This window comes from Mytilus californianus, unplaced genomic scaffold, assembly GCF_021869535.1.
Source record: "Mytilus californianus isolate M0D057914Y unplaced genomic scaffold, xbMytCali1.0.p SCAF_1, whole genome shotgun sequence".
NCBI lineage: Eukaryota > Metazoa > Mollusca > Bivalvia > Mytilida > Mytilidae > Mytilus > Mytilus californianus.
The window spans coordinates 124,260,740-124,279,669 of NW_026262581.1; the positions used below are offsets into that span (position 1 = coordinate 124,260,740).

Sequence of the window (18,930 nt, forward strand, 5' to 3'; positions counted from 1 at the left end):
TTGATAAAACATTTTACAATCTTACAAAATCAATCACATAGCTTCAAAATCAAAAATTTTTGAATTAAATTTGCCTTTGAAATAAAAGACAGTTCTTTGAATTGCATATCTGTGAACAAATTCGTTTTTACTGGCAAAATTGGCTTCCTCCGCTTACCTAGAACCGGCAAAATAGTCACTGCCTTTTTTATGAATGCCTTTTTATTTAAACATACAATTATGGCTCTGGTTTGGCAGTGGTCTATGAATATAAATAAATAAATAATTAAAAAGATTTATTTAAAGTCGGGTATACATATAACAATACAACATAATCTGTAGAGCTTTTATCCGACATACATATATATGATAAGCACAAGACATAACTTGAACACATTAAACAGTAAGCACATCATGCAAAGCATATATACTTGTATCATGCACAGCAGATTATAGCAATTAATAAGCAAATTAAAGCATATAAAGCAAACATACAATGCAGACAAACTAATATTCATGCAAAAGCTATTGTATAAAGAACTAAAAGTAATTCTAGCATTCAAAACACAAATAAAAAAGTATGCAACAAAATATAAAAGCCAGAGTATACAAGATAAATAAGTGATCTACAGCTCAATGAGATCTGCAGGAGCCTGGAACACTGACACGAACTGCCCTCCCAATTACCAACCAAACTTTTGAACTGACCCAAAGACATTTCTTCCCTCATCTTATTCGGCAGTTCGTTCCAGAGTTTGGCTCCTGCATATCTGAATGAGTGTAGCCCATGGGTAGTTGTCCTCACCCTGGGAACATCTGCTATATTGTTATTTCTGAAAGAGTAATTACAGTTTTTAATTTCAATAAGTTCATGTAAATATAATGGACATTGTTTATTTATAATTTTATACACCTCTATCATCCTAATTCTTCTGATTTTCAAACTTGGTAGTTTTGATTTAATTAACAGTTGTTGGTAAGTGCTACAATAGTCTTCATAAATAAATCGTAAGTCTAATATCATAAAATAAGGTGATTTTAGTCATTCTATACAATATATTTATATATCAAAATGTCAAAATTAATTGTTTCTCTCAATTATAAAAATCACTGAAATACATGACTCTGCTCATCATATGCCCTTTTATTCGTTGTTTTGCTTTTGCGCCAATTGGCATTTTATTTGCGGTAAAAAAGTCTTTCATTTGCGCAAAAACCATATCTCATTTTCGCCGAAATTAAACATTTCACTTGCGCCAATAATACAGGTAATAGTGTTTAAATAACAGATACATTTTCATCATAAATCGCCGCATTATGAATATCCGCTTTATTTTTCTGTAACGCATGAACATCTTTGCTTCTTACAATTGCAGAGATTGCTGAAATTCGACTGTCTGCTAGTCACACCGTGGTTGTGTTCATTCAATCTCTTTATACTGGTTAACACTTTACAGTTTTGCTGTCCAAATCTCTGATAAATATTTTCTTACATATATATAGGGGGGAAAAATTCAAAAACAAGTGCCTGTGTACTGTAGAACCTGGGATTATTACAGTCCCAGGTAGAACTAAACATTTTGAAAAACGTTCCATTTCCTCCCCCATTACAATATGTTCGAATGACTATTCTGAAACTACCATGCAAAAAAAGGAACAAGGTTTGATATAATCAGTTGTTATACGACAAGCTTTTTAGAAAAGTTATTACTTGTACTGGCTCTAAAAATATAAATAAACAGTCCCTCCTCTCTTAAATTGGAGGTTTTGTCATATTCTTTTGAACGTTTAAGATAAGACGTTTTTTGTAAAGAAACTCAAGTTTTATTTGGAGCAAGGTGCGCGAAATCACGTTTTACTTTTTCAATTTTGCTTTAGCCCTTTCTCTGCATTTAATGACCAAAGGCATTTCAAAGTAAAAGAGACACCGAATAGAAACTGTAAGCTCAAGTGTACTAATGTCTTTTTCTACATTCCATTAATTATTAATAATATCATTTGAAATTTTGATTTTAGACAAAACAATTCTCGTAACTCCATACATGCATAACTCATCGGATACCATCATGACCCTGGGAACAGTATATCAATATATATGTTCCTGCATGACCATAGGCATAACTGGCCGATAACAATACCTTTTCTACTATCCACACGAACCCAAAGTGAAAAATAAACCAAATCAAAAGTTACCCCTATTCTTTTAATTTTTGATTAGGCATTCTCGGTCTCACTAATTAGCGACAAGAAGTTTAGCAACAAGAAGCGACAAGAAGAATAATTTAGCGACAAGAACACTATTTAGCGACAAGAAAACAAATTTAGCAACAAGAAATTTAATATTCTATCAATAAATATAAATTTATAAAAAAGTCAATATCTATAATAGTAAAGCTTCACACATGTTTGAAACATAGATCTAATTGCTACATTTATTTGTGATATGTATTACAGCAAATATTACGTTTTCCCTGTCATATTATGACATTAATTTTTACTTGTGTTTTAGAACAATTATATATATTATCTTATAATTTTTTTAACACACTCTTTGTCTAAAATATAATAAACTGACTGCATGCAAAGCATTATTTGTGCATCATTGTCCGGCAGAAAAAATAATTTGTTAGAAACAATGATCCAAGGATTGGTATAGTAAGATTTACTATACAAATCTGAAATCATTGAAATCAAACAAGAGCAAAACGTAATTAAAACGTACAGACTACATGAAATACGTCGGACCGTTGGACAAATCCGGTGAATAATGGATCGGTCTGGTAAAATTTTGTTGAATTCCGGTCTGAATGTCCGGTGTTGTTTTTTCATGGATTTTTTTAAAAACCCTACATTTCCCAATTTTGGGGGCAAAATTCCCAAACGATCTCAAAATTCATTCTCATCTTTATTATTCATGACAGCGATGTTTATTTTGTTCAACCGCTAGCTTTATGCCGAAAATCGCATACAAGTAATGTGTGAATCCGAGTAAAAACATATCTGAATGACAAAAACATCAATGGCTGCTATTAACCGGAAATATAAACAATACCGGATCAGATTCCGGGAACGGATAAGGTCAATTTCCGGGTTTGCCGATCAAATACAATAGAAACATAAAAAAAAAATCCAAGCAGGTTCACAAAATACAGCTATGAAATATAAACACTAGAATTGAAAACCAAAAGATATATGAAAATGAAAGAAAATACAGGAAATATTTTATACAGAAACTCGAAATTTTTAGTTCACAAATAATTTTCATGTCAAAATCCAATAAAATGTGACATTACTTTTCTTTATCACTGAAATGCATTCAAGCAATTGTGCACAACTTTCATCAAAATACATGTATACACTCTTGTCACATGATTTTGTTTTTGTGCATTTTGGAGAGGAGAAGAGCACAACAAGTCATAAGATTGTTGTATTTTGTCGGATAATATACAATTAGATGTAAAAAAAATTGGTCAGGTAAAATTTCATTCGGTCTGGTAAAGCTAGGTTGTTTACCAGACCGAATGTCCTGTAAAAATAAAATTCATTCGTGTAGTCTGAATGTAAATATTTTACATCATTTTATTTTGTGTATTGCCTCATTAAACGATATTTATCATGTTTATGCATGACTGAAGATTAAAGGTAATTAAAGACAATGTTGAGTTTTCAACAGGTGTTCACTATTTACAATGCTTGTATATTCTGGCATGTGTAATTGTATAGTCTGACGCGTGTACAAAGTTAAAGGTGATAATTGGATGTTATTGTAGTACATTAAAACAAAGGACACGCGTAACCTTTTCTCATTTGTTTTTTTTTTTCTAAACAAATTTTTTTTATCAAAAAGGACAAATGGATTAGACACAATTTTTTTTAACTTAGTAACGTCTTCTCATTTAATTTGATGTTTCACATTGTGTGTACTGTTATCTTCAATCTTTTATTCGGAGTGTTGTACTTTGGTGATTTAACTTTTTCATACAATGACTTTGCCTAAAACAGTACATACATTATCTTAAACATATTTCGTTATATTTAATAGAAACTAGACAACCCCTTTCTTCAAGTTTACAAATGTTTAATTTCTTCATCTATCAATATAATGAAAATAATGAAAATCACGTTATTACTGGCCGTAAATATAAAAAAAAATGTCAATGCATATTTTTTTAATATATTTATTTGGAATAAGTTTAATAAGAATTATTTTAAGTTTTCTTGTCGCTAAATGGTCTTTTTGTCACTTCTTGTCGCTTCATGACGCTTCTTGTCGCTTCTTGACGCTTCTTGTCGCTTCTTGACGCTTCTTGTTGCTTCTTGACGCTTCTTGTCGCTAATTAGTGAGACCCGGCATTCTAGGCACTGGCTTCGGTTACATTGAAATGTAACAATAATAAAAAAGTTATTGTTACACTTGAGACTAATTGCCGGAATGCAGGGTTGGTTAAGGAACCAACTTATTACGAATGTAACAATAATATTTGTGTCTATTGTGTTATTGTTACGTTATTGCACTACAATGTATGCTGGGACTAGTAATATGTATTAAAATAAAACTTAAAAAAACTTTTATTTGAATTTTACAATATTGCATACAATTTTTTTAATTTTCTATTTACAATGGCAGTTTCTACACTTCCAGTATGTTGTTTTGGGAACATGATTCAGTCTGATGCATTTTTGGTGAAACAGTTTGCAGTATTTTAGTTCACTGCTAGCAAACTTTGCTTTTGGTGTATCAATTTTTCTAGAACTGCGTTTGTATAACTGTATAAAATTTAAGTCTTGATCGATATTGTTTTAGATTCGATTCAAACGCATCCCAAGTTTTAAATTTTTCACCCAAAACAAATTTGGTAATAGGAATCACTTGATCCATTGTTCAATGTACATGTATAATAACAGTAATAAGGGTAGGTGTGCAGTTAAATACATAGAAGTGAACACTTTTCTTCTTAACATTGAACCATTGAACTACTAAACTGTAGTAGTATCTTGAAGAACATTAAAACAATCAATAGTTAAAACTATTTAACACTATCAGTCAGGGGTACTACTTGTACAAGTTATTTTTTTTCTTGAAGAAGTAAATAATAATATACTTATATAAGTAAATTTGTTATATTCATAGTTTCTTATAAATTTTGAATAATCTCCCCTTAATTTTCTCAAAAAATTTACTTGTAAAAGTAAATTTTTTTTACAGTCCGTAAAATTCTCCAGATTTGGGATGTTAAAACATGCCTTAAACAATTTTTCTCTAAAAGATCTTAAGTAATTGCGCAAAAAAATTGACTTCAAAAATTGCCCCTTGGAGGCTTGTAAATGAGCAGTGTTTTGAAGACAACAGACAAATGAGATTTTCATTGTCCATGATTTTGTTGTCTTTTTTCAAAACTACCTCTACCGTTTTTTATTGGGAAAAATGCATATTTTTTATTGAAATTGGGAAATTTGTATATTTTATTCTAAACACATCTCCGATTTTTTGCTGACCTTTGCTGTCTTTTTTGCACTGTTTTTTCATGTATATTTTGGTTGTTGGACATTTTCCTCAACCTGAAAGGTACTTTTCGGAGAGGGGAAAGAAATAGAAGCAATGATAGTACTTAATGGTCCGGGTACACAGTTATCGTCCTTTGATTTTCATTGTCCACGAATATAGTCCCTAGTGTGGACAGTGTGTTACTTGTTGATTTTTTTTATACCCCTTCCAAATTTATTTCTCCATGTTTTATGACTCAAATAGTAAGTAGGGGGGTGAAATGACACTGTAAAAAAATTGGGTCATGAATTTTAAAGTAAAGTAGTGATTTGGTCCAGCTGAAAAATGTTAAAAATTAGCACTTCAGAAGCTGTCAAAAGATTTGAAGACCCCCTTAACATGAAATTGTCCATATTTTGAGTTAGAGCCGATGAAGTTTTCTATAATTTTGATATAATTTGTCCCAAAAGTAGTACAACACACTGTAAAAATATTATTGAGAAAGCGCAGGTGGGATTTTTTTAATTTTCATTTATTGTCTAAAAGAAATGCACTACGAAATAACTGTGTACTCGGACCTAAGAGGTGAAATCAGGAAATATAGAATCTGTACTTTGGCAACTTCCCTGAATGATTTGATGGTGTCAATTTACCAAATAGCATAAAACTAAAGGATTTAAACTTATATTTGATAGAATTTCTGCAAAAATGACCAATTTTGGCATTTTATGGTCAAAATAAGCATTTCATAGCTTTTTCAATTTTGATGCATAAGTGGCATTCTGACTTTCTATCTGACAGGTTTTTATGTGTCAATATTTGTGTTTCTATGCTTCAATCCAGATGTATTACTCATTTGTGAACTCTGAATCTACAGAAAAGAAGATTATCTCAGACAATATGTGCAAAATGTGTTGTATATATGATCCTCGTCTAACGCCTGTTTGGATCAAGTTAAATGTGAGGAGCTTGGAACATAAAAGTTGAAGTCCATTATAAAGACCTCACTAAATTTGTATAAAAAGCACTTAACAATGTCTTTTGTACCTGTTTTATGTCACATAATATCTTTCTTTTCTTCTGTAGGATAGCAAGTGGTACAAATATAAGCCTGTTGACCATGCCGGCGGTAAATACTGGGAAATACTGGCAAATACTGGTCAATACTGGCAAATACTGGTCAATTGAAATTTTGATAGGACTTTACTATAAAACTAGTCCCTACCTCAGGTCAATTACTTGGTAAATGGATAGATATAGTTACAAGGCAGAAAGTCACTTATTTACTACATTGTAATAGGACAAAAAGTCACAATTGATTAGTTCATGAACATGGTTTTATGAAGATTTATCAAATATTAATTTAATCATACAACAGATATAGTCATTAACACCATGAAGTCAGTCACTTAGATAGACTATATAACATGTATAACATCTAGTTTTCTTAAGAGTTATTTTGAAAAATGCAATTAAAAAAATTTTAAATATTGTTTTATATATATATATGTTATATATCTATTAAAAAAAACATTTCCTGCATTTAGAACATTTTTATCATGCTGTTGAATAGTCAGAAATAAATTCATTGTTTAAAACAATCTTTAGAAATCACTTTTATGACTTTTTTCCTGTTATGTCAACATTTATTAGGGGACAGTTGTTATAGTAATTAAACTTTTGACACCTGTTAGCCATATAATAGGTAATGCTCTGATAATCTATATTGCTAGTCACTTGTAATTCTATTTACCTGTAAAATTCAAATCTTTTCAAGAAAAAAATATCTTGATTTATACATGTTAAAATAACTGATATAGCTGCTCAATTTTATATGTATACCAAAAGTATGCAATATCATTACCCCTAAGAACTAAATTAGTCATTTTTAATGTTTTAATGATTAATAACATACCAATATCATTCATTTTTATAAACTGAATCATGCCAAAGGAATAAAGTTTTCCCTTATCAACCATTTTTTACTAGAATTGATAGATAAGTCAGTCAAAAGAAGCATGAAAATTTCAATTGACCAGTATTTGCCAGTATTGACCACTTGGGGAGTATTGTCCAGGGCGGTAAATACCGGTAAATACCACTGGTAAATACCGGGGGTGGTAAATACCGCCCAACCTTGCTGTTGAGACTAAAATTGCATGCATGTTTTACACTAAAAAGTGAAAAATCTTTGTATCAGACCATACTGTCTGCCAAAAAAGTTGAATGCAAGAGTCTTTTTGTGCTCAGATTTATTGTATCATGTCACCTGAGTATAGAAATGATAGAAAAGACACAAAATTTTATTTCCTATAGCTTCAATATGCATTTTTAAATGTAAATATGTGATACGGCCTAAATTGACCCTAAATTATTTTCAGTCTTACTTGGCCTAAGACCATTTTAAACTAATGTGATATGTTATTTGTAAGTTTTCTTTCCATTTAAAGTACATTAAATACATATGTAAGGATTATTTATAACCAAAAAACTTTACAAATTTAAAATTGCTGGAAAATATTACATCTTCATGTAAGGCCCCCCTTCATTGGAAAACCTCCATTTTTAGCCACAGGCTCATATAAATTTGACTTTTTAATAATTATGATAAGTCTGATAAATCAAATGAGTACTCTATTGCTTTTAATACATAATATATTATATATTAAGGCATTTCAAAAGTATTTTTTTGCAATATTTTTATTTTTTAAGCCCCAAATGTTGATAGTTGAAAATTTTCAATTTTAACGTCTAAATTTAACACGCAAAGTTGAATATAGAATTAGTCATATTGTCTATAATATATATCCTATTGCCACGAAACTTTGTAAGCAGTCTTATAATTTAATAAGCTTTGGTCATACCAAGTTTCATTAGGATTGGTCAACTTTTTCCACCCTATTAGGTCCGGGTACACAGTTATCGTCCTTTGATTTTCGTTGTCCACGAATATAGTCCCTAGTGTGGACAGTGTGTTACTTGTCGATTTTTTTTATACCCCTTCCAAATTTATTTCTCCATGTTTTATGACTCAAATAGTAAGTAGGGGGGTGAAATGACACTGTAAAAAAAATTGGGTCATGAATTTTAAAGTAAAGTAGTGATTTGGTCCAGCTGAAAAATGTTAAAAATTAGCACTTCGGAAGCTGTCAAAAGATTTGAAGACCCCCTTAACATGAAATTGTCCATATTTTGAGTTAGAGCCGATGAAGTTTTCTATAATTTTGATATAATTTGTCCCAAAAGTAGTACAACACACTGTAAAAATATTATTGAGAAAGCGCAGGTGGGATTTTTTTAATTTTCATTTATTGTCTAAAAGAAATGCACTACGAAATAACTGTGTACTCGGACCTAATGCATTGAATACACATGTGTTACAAACACCATGATGATTCTGATCAGAAAACCGGATCTCAAAAGTGCTTTCTAATATCAAAATACATGAATACGATATTTACAAACATTGCTACCAATGCCATCACTGTTTGGGGGGAAATGTAAAACGTTTTGGGAAGAAATGTAAGCCATTTTTTTTAATAATTGGGAATTTTCTGTAGGGGAAAAAGCCGAATTTCGGCTGTAATTTGAGGCAAACAATATCACTGTATTGAAATACACTTCAATGATTAGTATAAAAGACATCTGCAAAGGACAGACAATTAAAAATTCTATTAGAGCAAAGAAGTCCTCAGAAATTCTTTACTTGTATAAGTAAAAAAGTCTGAATGTTTAAAGGACATAACATGCATAACTAAGCCATTAGAATAATTTACCTATACAAGTAAATAAAATACACTTGCATAAAAGCTTACAATTTTACTTATATAGGTATATTAATATTTACTTCTTCAAGTAAATGAAAATAACTTGTGCAAGTAGTACCCCTGACTGACTATTTGTTTATAATGATATTAAAATAATAATGATAATAATAATTAAAAACCAATTGTTCAGAGAATAGTTGAAGGTCTTTCCACAAAAAAACAAGTATTTTGATATGAAAATAGTAAAAATTCGGTTTAAAATGTCATTAACAGCGTCAAATGATAGCTTATAGTACGCTGATTCCAAAAATATATGGTTTCTATACAATATTTTTTAAATAAGGGAAATAATTTGTAAAAGTACCAAAAAAAAGCTACTTCCGGTTTACACAGGGTCACTTCCGGTTCCTTTTTCAAGGTCATATGGCTTGCAACTAAATGGAAAAAGTCCCATGGCTTTATCATGTATAAAAATGAGGTAAAAGCAAAGGTCAAAATCTAGAACGTCAATTAAACCTATGACCTTAGGCTCAATTTCAAGGTCATCAACCAATGACCTCAAATCAAAAGACCCTAGATCTTAATTATATTTGGTTCATGAGATATATCACCATATGCATATTTTTAAATAAACAGGGGAGATAACTCTAATTTGATGTAAGTTTCTCTTTAAACCAATATGTATGTGTTACGACATGTCGCAACTAACAGTTAAGTAAGAATATGTTGTCGATATCTTATATCGTGTTTGAAAAGTGGTGAAAGTAAGCCAAAATCCAAATTTGGAAATGACCTTGACCTTTGACCTTGACCCTTTTTTCTTTTTTTTGGACCAAGGATCTCAAATCAAAAGACCCTAGGTCTTTATCACTTATGGTTTACAAGCTACAACTACATTTTTCTTATTAAAAATACAAAAGGGGAAATAACTCCCATATGTAGTCTCCGGACTGCTTCGGTCAAAATTTTTTTTAAGATCCTGAAGATATAACAAGCAAATTGGTGAAATAATTTTGTCGTAATCTTTAACGGTTGCGAAGGAGATTTGTTCACAAGAAAAACTGTGTTTGGGGAGATAACTCTTACAATAAAAAGTGTTCGGCTTAACAGGGTCAGTTTCAAAATCGTAATAACTGTTCAATATCATATGCAAAAAATCTAAGCGACATCTTGCGAAACAAATAAGCACCGTCAGAAAAAAGTGGCGGAAGAAGAAAAAAATAATAATAATCAGAAAAAATACAATAGGTCTTTCCACAGAAAAGTGGAAAGACCTAATAATATCATTATTATCAAGTACATTTCGAAGAATTAAGCAACAAAAATATAGAAGATTAAAGTTTAATAAATCTAACGTAACATAACAATAATACAACGTAACGGTAAACACAAATATTATTGTTACATTGGTAATTAATCAGTTCCTTACCCAACCCAGCATTCTGGCAATTAGTCTCCAATGTAACAGTATTTTTTTTATTATTGTTACATTTCAATGTAACCGTAGCCAGTGCCTTTTGATTAACTGTATCAATCAGAATATAATTAATGAAAAAGACGTCATTCAGATAAATAAATTTAGCAATATCAAAATTATAGACACATGTTTAATTAATGACAATTAAGATGCTCACTTGCAATTTATTTATCTTGAAGGTGAATTTCCGCTAGCAAAAAATGTCACAAGACAGGAAAATTTGAGACGCTTTTGTAAATATTTGACAATTTAAAACATGTTTTACCTCAAATATTGTTTTTCATTATCCCATATGTACATTGTATTTCTTTGTACTATTAAAAATGTGTTTTTCTTTTAATTTCTTGTCATGCTTGTATTTATACAGAACTACAGCAGAAATGTCTCACTGTTTTCTACCTGTCAATTTTTACAACTTTTTAACTGCAACCATTTCACAGTTTTCACATGTTTCAGTAGCTTCCAAAATATTTGATTGGGAATTAAGAACCCGCTAAAATTTTTTCCTTTCCTTTTTTGCCCCTAAATTGAGAAATTTTACACCTGGGAAAAAACACGCTATGCAGTGTTTTATCTTGCATTGTAGTTATCGTTATGGTATAAATATCTATTTTTATACGGCCGCAAAAAAAATTTTGGGGTCTTATATTGCTATCATGTCGGCGTCGTCGATGTCCAAATACATTTAGTTTCCGGACAATAACTTAAGTTTAAAGTGTATGGATCTCTATGAAATTGGGGGGGGGGGGGGGTTAAAAAAAATATTTTTGGGAGGGGACAATTTTTTATCCTCAAGATTTAAGAAATTAACAAGAATTAAGCAACAATTTTTCATTTTCTAATAAAATAAATCACTCTTTGTTATCTTTAATTAAAGTTTATTTTACTTTTTTGACGTACAAATACTCTCATTCATAAATTTCATTAGTAATGTGTATTCAAATTTATCATGTATTTTCATCATGTTCATTGGTCGTGTTTAAATAGATTCTTCTTCTCGACCAATGAAAAAATTCATTACTTAAATAGCACACAGACGATGCGTAAATACAATGTATTTGCGATCTATTTCTTCAATTTTTGCACTGAAGTTTTTAAAAACTTATTTTCTACCAAAAATATATATCTTCTTGATGATCATTTACGCTATAACCTGATTACATGGTCTGATAAGGCTGGAACAGGTAAATCAGAGACTTTTGCTAGTTTAATTACTAGTTATCAGTTATTGCGCAACATTGACCGACCTCTCAGGATCTCTCAGCGGTAATCAGCAACTTGACAATTTTAACCAACATTTATAATTAAAATGTGAAAATTAGCACGCTGCGGGATCAAGTATTAAGGGACAGCGGCCAATTAAGGCGCTGCGGGATCAACGAAAATATTTTGAAGGCACTGCGGGACCGCAGCGTCATATCGGCCTGGGGAGAACACTGCAAATATTTATTTTTGGAAAAAAGGTGGGGGGGTCAATTTTTTCCTTCAAGATTTAAGAAATTGTCAATTTTCCAAAGAAAAATTGGGGGTCACAATTGCTTATTCTTTGTTTATAGTCTGAAAAAAGATTTACTAAGTATTGTGCAACAGCACAGTGTATTGCACAAAAGCAAGAAATCTTCAATTGAATATAAATTCAAATAATATAACCAATTTTAAGTTCTTTGACTACATTTATTCTGTATCAGAAACCTATAAGGTGTCAAATATTTAATTACAATCCAAATTCAGACCTGTATCAAGCTTGAATATTGTGTCCATTTTTGCCCCAACTGTTCAGGGTTGGACCTCTGTGGTCGTATCCAGCTGCACTTGGCAAAGCAGTTTATTTTAGTTAACATTCAAGTGAAGTTAGTTTTAGTTATGAGTCAACTTATTTGCTAGAATATTTCAGGCATATTTGACATTTTATTGTGTAAAATACAACAATATTTTGACAATGATTTAGTATTAATTATTTTTACAAGACATACAATTATTTGTTAAGATTTTTTAAATGGTGAAAAATAATGGGAAAAATAAATCAAAGTCTTTATTTTCACTTATGTAGAACTGTAAACTGCTATGACAGAAAAATATTAATAATACAAGGCTTATATATTTCATAGTATTATGTCTATTATACATGACTGTATATTACAGATGTGCTACAGATGGAATCATCTTGCAGATGTGAAACTAAGTTTAGAGGATGAAGACAAGACAATAAGTTGTCATTGTACGAGAGTATTTATTAAGTAAGGATCATTATATATGTAGGACTCAAATCTATGGTGGGTTCCAGATCTATGGCAAATTCCTAATCTATGGTAAAAATGATGTCACAAACGCCAAATAAATCACAAATCTATGGCAGGTTTTTGTTTTCTCCAAATCTATGGCAGATTTGGATAGTACGTAATTTTCCGTCACAATTAAATAACGTCATGTAACGTTGAAGCTGCCGCTGACAGCGACGGTTTTGTTATACAAAAGGAAAAGGAAAAGATCAAAAAGTATGTTTGCAAGGATCTAAATCAACCTTAATTCAGAATTGTTGTTGTTTCTATCCTTGATGCCTTCTTCTCGTGTTGCTGGTGTTGCCCTCACCCTTAATTGTACGAGCTTTTATTGTGCATTTTGGTTTGCTTTTTGCTGTTTTATGTAATGTTTTGTATCCCTATGATCTCTTAAATTTTCTATTAGAAGTAACAAAACGTAAATTATTTTGACATCTATATAACAGTGACTACCTGGACTGTTGTAGCAAATAATCTTTCTTGAGATTCAGTGGAGAGAAAAAAATTTGTCATAGATTTCTTATAGATATTAATAATATTAATGTTTTCCCCGCTATAAATATGCGAATAACTGTACTGTTGGAGAAATAAGGATTTTATTTTATAATGTCAGGGGTTGGAGGCGAGTCAATGTTCATGACAGGACTTACACCGTCATCAGTCAAACAAAATTTAAATTATCTAACGCTCAAAGTCAAATAGATATTTGTTAAAAATTCAAACTACATTTTGTGTTGGTTAAATAATGGGTCAAGCATGCAGGTACCATGCACAGAGTAGAAAATACTTATCCTTCCGGGGCACATGATTTCAACCCTAAAGTCTGTGTTCATTTTACAAACGGTTATGGATATGCTTCCTAGTAATAGTCATATTTTGTTTTTCTTTTACAATGTACTGGTTTTTACTTAAAAGCAGCTCTTTCGCTACCTTTGGACATTTCGACCTCGAAATCATTGATCATTGGTCAGATATATACTGACTGGTCCGACCTTTGCAGAAAATCTGTCATTGATTTGAAATCTAGAAATCCGCAATAGATTAGGATACTGAAAAAAAGTTGCCTTAGGTTAGGAAAATAAAAAATCACTGCCATAGATTAGGGTTCTAAAAAATCAGCCATAGATTGGGAATGGCATGACGTCATATTTACCATAGATTAGGAATCTGCCATAGATCTGGAACCCACCATAGATTTGAGTCCTACATATATATGAGAACTGAGTCTTGAATATGACTAGTGGATTAAGAAAAGGGCAGTTTATTGTGTTGAAGTTCATATGTTACCACCAAGGATCCAGAATTTTTTCCAGACAATTTCGGTCATTTTGAGATGTTTGAAAAGTTGGTGCCCCTTTTCAAATTGTCGATATCAACTTGACTAAATTCATAGCATCAACGAACATGACGAACTTATATTGCTGTTTCATCGCATTTACTAAGTAAATGTCTTACCATTACCTTGAAGGACAGTTTAGGGAAGGCAACAGTCTAAAATTGAAATGATTTTAATGACTCAAAAAGGTTAATTTCTAAGACATTGCTTATGTTTCTTTCGATTTGACAAAAGTTAAAACAGGAAGTTTGCGATATTATAAAGTACGAATAATTCCGGATTCATTTCTGGGATTTGTTTTGTTTATCAAATTGACAGGAAATCACCGGCTTTTTATGGCTTTTTTTTTTTATTACCTTTAAAAGTGTTTGAATATAACAGATAATAGTTGCACTCGTTTAATTTAGCATGAAATTAATTTGCATTTTACGATTAAATATTAAATTTGCTGAAGACAATTTCACGCATGCGTATTACATAGTAAATAAAGTACATGTGTTACTCATGAAAAAATACTTTTGTCTACGTAAATTTAGATTTGATTTTTAAATCAGAATTGATGACTGTCTTTGATGAAAAGTAAATAAATAATGAATACACTTGTCAGGGAACTTTAATGTTTTAAAGATATTATTCTGAGCTTGTGATCACTGTCAGGTGTACATGTGAATTAAAACCACAGGTAAAAAGTGATTAGCGATCATTAGCCAATGTTTCCCGGAGGCATTGATATAGATATTAGGAGGGCCCTCAGGATTATCAAACTACTGTAGTGACAGTTTTATTACAGGAAAGGGATTATAAACAAAAACAAGTGATCACAAGTGCAAAATGGCGATTAAGAAATCCGATTTCAAACATTGTCATTGAGTCAATGAAATGACCGAAATTACTTCTGTAAAAAAAAAATTGTCCTAAATCTCAATTACTCGTTTAGGACAAATAGTTTCATCTTAGGACATGACTGGCAAATATGACCGTTTCCGGACCCTTGGTTACCACATAAATGGTAAAGCAAGTTTATTCTATGGTATAAAATTTTGTGGTTTTGGATTAGGAAATTAAAGTATATGAAAAAAAATTGCCTATTTATCTTAATTTAGTGGATTCCAAATTTGTAAATATTATCTTTGCAGATGCTGACCTGAGTAATATATGCAGGTTAAAACAATAAAAGTGGTAAAATTTATTGCCTGAAATGTACCTTTAAATTTGTGATAAAGTTTTGGGGGAATATAGAAATCACCATGTCTGCATATAGTTTGTTCGATTGTTTGTACATAAGCCCGCCTTCATGTCAGGTGCAAAACTTTTGAACCATAATACTTAAGTTAAATCAAATTTTGTATACAGTTGCATCATGGGCTGGGTGGGGGAGGGGGAGGGGTGTCATATACCAAAGTCAGGTTATTCTGACCTTGACTTTGATCTTTACTCCTTTGATAGTAAAACTTTGTCCAAAATAGTGTCCGGCTCATATCTTTTGAAACGAAAAACATAGGTTAACCAAACATGGTATCAGATATATACAAATACTATTTTTGTATTACAGTGATAATGAGCTATATAGACAAGGATTGTATGGGAAATTTGAGGACAGTGAGGAGGAAGAAGAGGATGAGGACAAAGAGAACGACCTTGAGGATTCTAGTGAAAATGAATCACACAATGAAGATGATGAGAAAATATGTGAACAGGACGAGGAACTGATGAAAGCCATGGGATTTGCTTCATTTGGAGGCAGTTCAAAGATAGAGCAAACATCAACAAAGGTATTTATACAAAGATATATACATATCTATTCTAAGGGAATTTTAAGATATCTGTAATACTTTATTCATTGGCTACTGATTATCAAAAACCCACAACTGACATAGTGAGCAGTCACATTGAAATCAACCGGTTTAATTATTACAATAAATATATCGATAAGAAATTATCACTACACCAAAAACACTGTTAAAATGAAAAACAAATTGTCAGTAAAACTGGTTTGAAGCTGTCAAACCCTGAATAGGCAACTTAATCTTCAAACTCAGTTCTCTTAAACCTTAACTTTGCTTTTGCCTTATTGAAGCCATAAGATATTAGTGGTTATTTTTATATCTATATGTTGATCCTTTGCTTCTATTTCAATCTGCTATTTTATTCACAGTTTCTACTAAACCAGTGACCAGTGACTCTTTTTACTCCTCTCCACCTTCGTTTTCCTCCTCACTGGCCCATTCAATCCTTGTCTACACTGTATATAGCTCTGTAATACAAAAAATATTATTTGGTTTCATTTATAACTAAATTTTCACTGTTTCTTAACTTCCCTTGTATAAACACATCACTGGCACTGTCAAAATAAGCTGTTATCAGTTAGTACTATGGCACCTCCAGATTTTCAAGAAAGCAGTTATAACTTCGATTTATAAAATTTTCCACAGAAAATCACAATTGTATGTAAACTATATTGAATTGGTGGAATATCTGTTAAAAGAATCACTTAATTTTGATAATATTTAAAATGATTTTCATATCATCATTGTAGAAGAAAAAGAAGAATCATGGACATAAGAAGAAGAAACAGAGGAAAAGAAGAAATAAGGAGCTGAATGATGATAGTGTTGTTGGAGATTTACATCCTTATAAGGAACTGGACTTTGATACTGCATGGGAGAGTTACTGGGCACAATATGGAGAATATCTAGTATGGGAAGGCTGGGTGAACAAATATCCAGAACAAGTTGACTTCAACGAGTACCGAGGCATGCCATGTGTGTCTGAGATAGAAGTAACAGCTGACGGAGAAATGATCATAGAAAAATCTCCTGGTAGAATTGAAGAGGAAAATTCTGAATCAAAGGAGATTTTTCCTGAAGATGCAAATAAAGAGACAAACACAGACAATGGTAAAGATAACGAAATGTTAGGTCAAAATGAAGAAGAAAGACAATTAGCTGAAACAAAGGAAACTGAAAATTTGCAAAACAGACTTGATTCAGCAGGCTATTCTGGATTTCAGACATCTTACAATCGTGCAATAGAATCAACAATGAACAATTTAAAGGAAACAGAGGATCATTTTGAAATATCTGACTTGGAAACTGCAGAAGCTAATAATTTAGCCAATCAAAATGTAGAAATGGTTCACATGATGCATTGTTATTCTTCAGGCCCAGGTCAGAGTTCACAAACAGAAAATTATGGAAATGAAGACAATGAAGAAGAAACGAGTACAGATGATGTTGAATGGCAAGATTTATGGAATGAACATTACACAGAGAATTACTGGTATTACTATAGTCAGTTTAAAGAGGAATTTCAAAAGTTAGAAACAAAAAATCACACAGTGACAGAATGTCCATTTATATCTGGTGACATTGATTCACATGATGTATGTGGTACCTCAGTATCATGTGATGTGGCATCACATGATGTCTGTGGTACATCATTGCCAGGTGGTATGGAGTCACATGATTTCTGTGGTACCTCAGTTTCATGTGGTGAAGAGACACAAGATACATGTGATACCACATCAGCACTAGAATGTCAGTCAAGTGAAAATATGACACTGGAAAATATCTTGGAGTCACATGGCTCAGTAGAAGAAAAAAGTAGTGGAAATATTCATAAAGACTTAGAAAATTGTAATCTTACCAAAAATAGCTTAAATGATTGTCTTACACATAGTGAGGATTCAAATAATTACAGTTCTTGTTCACATGACAAATGTTCTGATTCTATAGGTGTTGTTAATGTAGGTTCATCTCATTCCATTGAAACAGAAACACGACAGAACATTAGTTATGTCACTGATTGTGAACCGTGTGAAGGAGCTGGTGGTGGTGAACCATGTGATGGAGCTGGTGGTGGTGAACCGTGTGAAGGAGCTGGTGGTGGTGAACCATGTGATGGAGCTGGTGGTGGTAAAAGGAAGCATACTAAGAAGTCTAAAGCTAAAACTTTCTCTTTAGGTTCGTGTTGTAAAGATAAATACTTATAAAGAGACAAAACAAAGTAATGGTGCTTTATAAAATGTAATAGAATATTTGTAACTATTTATTTTCATTTTCATTTAAAACTTTTTGTGTAGTTACCCATAGTTAAAATAATGATGATATTTTCCCTGATTTAATAGCAAAATAAGAAATATTTTATACTGTTTTTATTGAGAAAAGTAAGAAAGTCATCTCAATATTCAGAGTCAAGCAAAGGGAAATAAATCTGAATGAACAGAACTTGTATTAATTTCTTTAATGTTCTTAATACAGTGTCTTTTAGCTTTTAATTTTATCATGAGGTTTTGCATCTTTTTGTATACATTCACTTTCAAGACATTTAAATAAAGACATAAATTATACTTAATTGTAATATATCGATATTCATTTCTAGGGTCATTGGTAAACAATTTAAGAACTAACCCTGATTCTGCAGCGGGAGATATAAATGGTAGTGGGGATGGAGAAGAGCCTCCTGATGACAAACCTATAGAACTACCTCACAGGTAAGATCCATACCCAAAGATAAGGATGTAAGAAAATGAGTATTGTGAAGAACCATTAGTGAATTATAATCTTAAGGTAAGACACATAACCCGAGGTTAAATAAGGATGCAAAAT

At 31.4% G+C, this 18,930-nt stretch overlaps 1 protein-coding gene across 2 annotated transcripts in view; it reads left to right on the plus strand.

Annotated features, from left to right (window-relative positions):
* Positions 1–1,771: 1,771 nt before the first annotated feature.
* LOC127711671 (trimethylguanosine synthase-like) overlaps positions 1,772–18,930 on the plus strand; it is a 31,721-nt gene continuing 14,562 nt past the window's right edge. Inside the window, exons 1-5 of one of the 2 annotated variants that reach the window (XM_052217794.1) lie at positions 1,772–1,817; positions 12,851–12,945; positions 15,876–16,095; positions 16,860–18,285; positions 18,704–18,815. In XM_052217794.1, coding sequence (XP_052073754.1) covers positions 12,851–12,945; positions 15,876–16,095; positions 16,860–18,285; positions 18,704–18,815 — 1,853 coding nt within the window. In that variant the 5' untranslated portion in view covers positions 1,772–1,817. Of the gene's footprint in view, positions 1,920–12,850; positions 12,946–15,875; positions 16,096–16,859; positions 18,286–18,703; positions 18,816–18,930 lie in introns of both variants that reach the window. The other variant, XM_052217788.1, reaches the window with a different exon arrangement.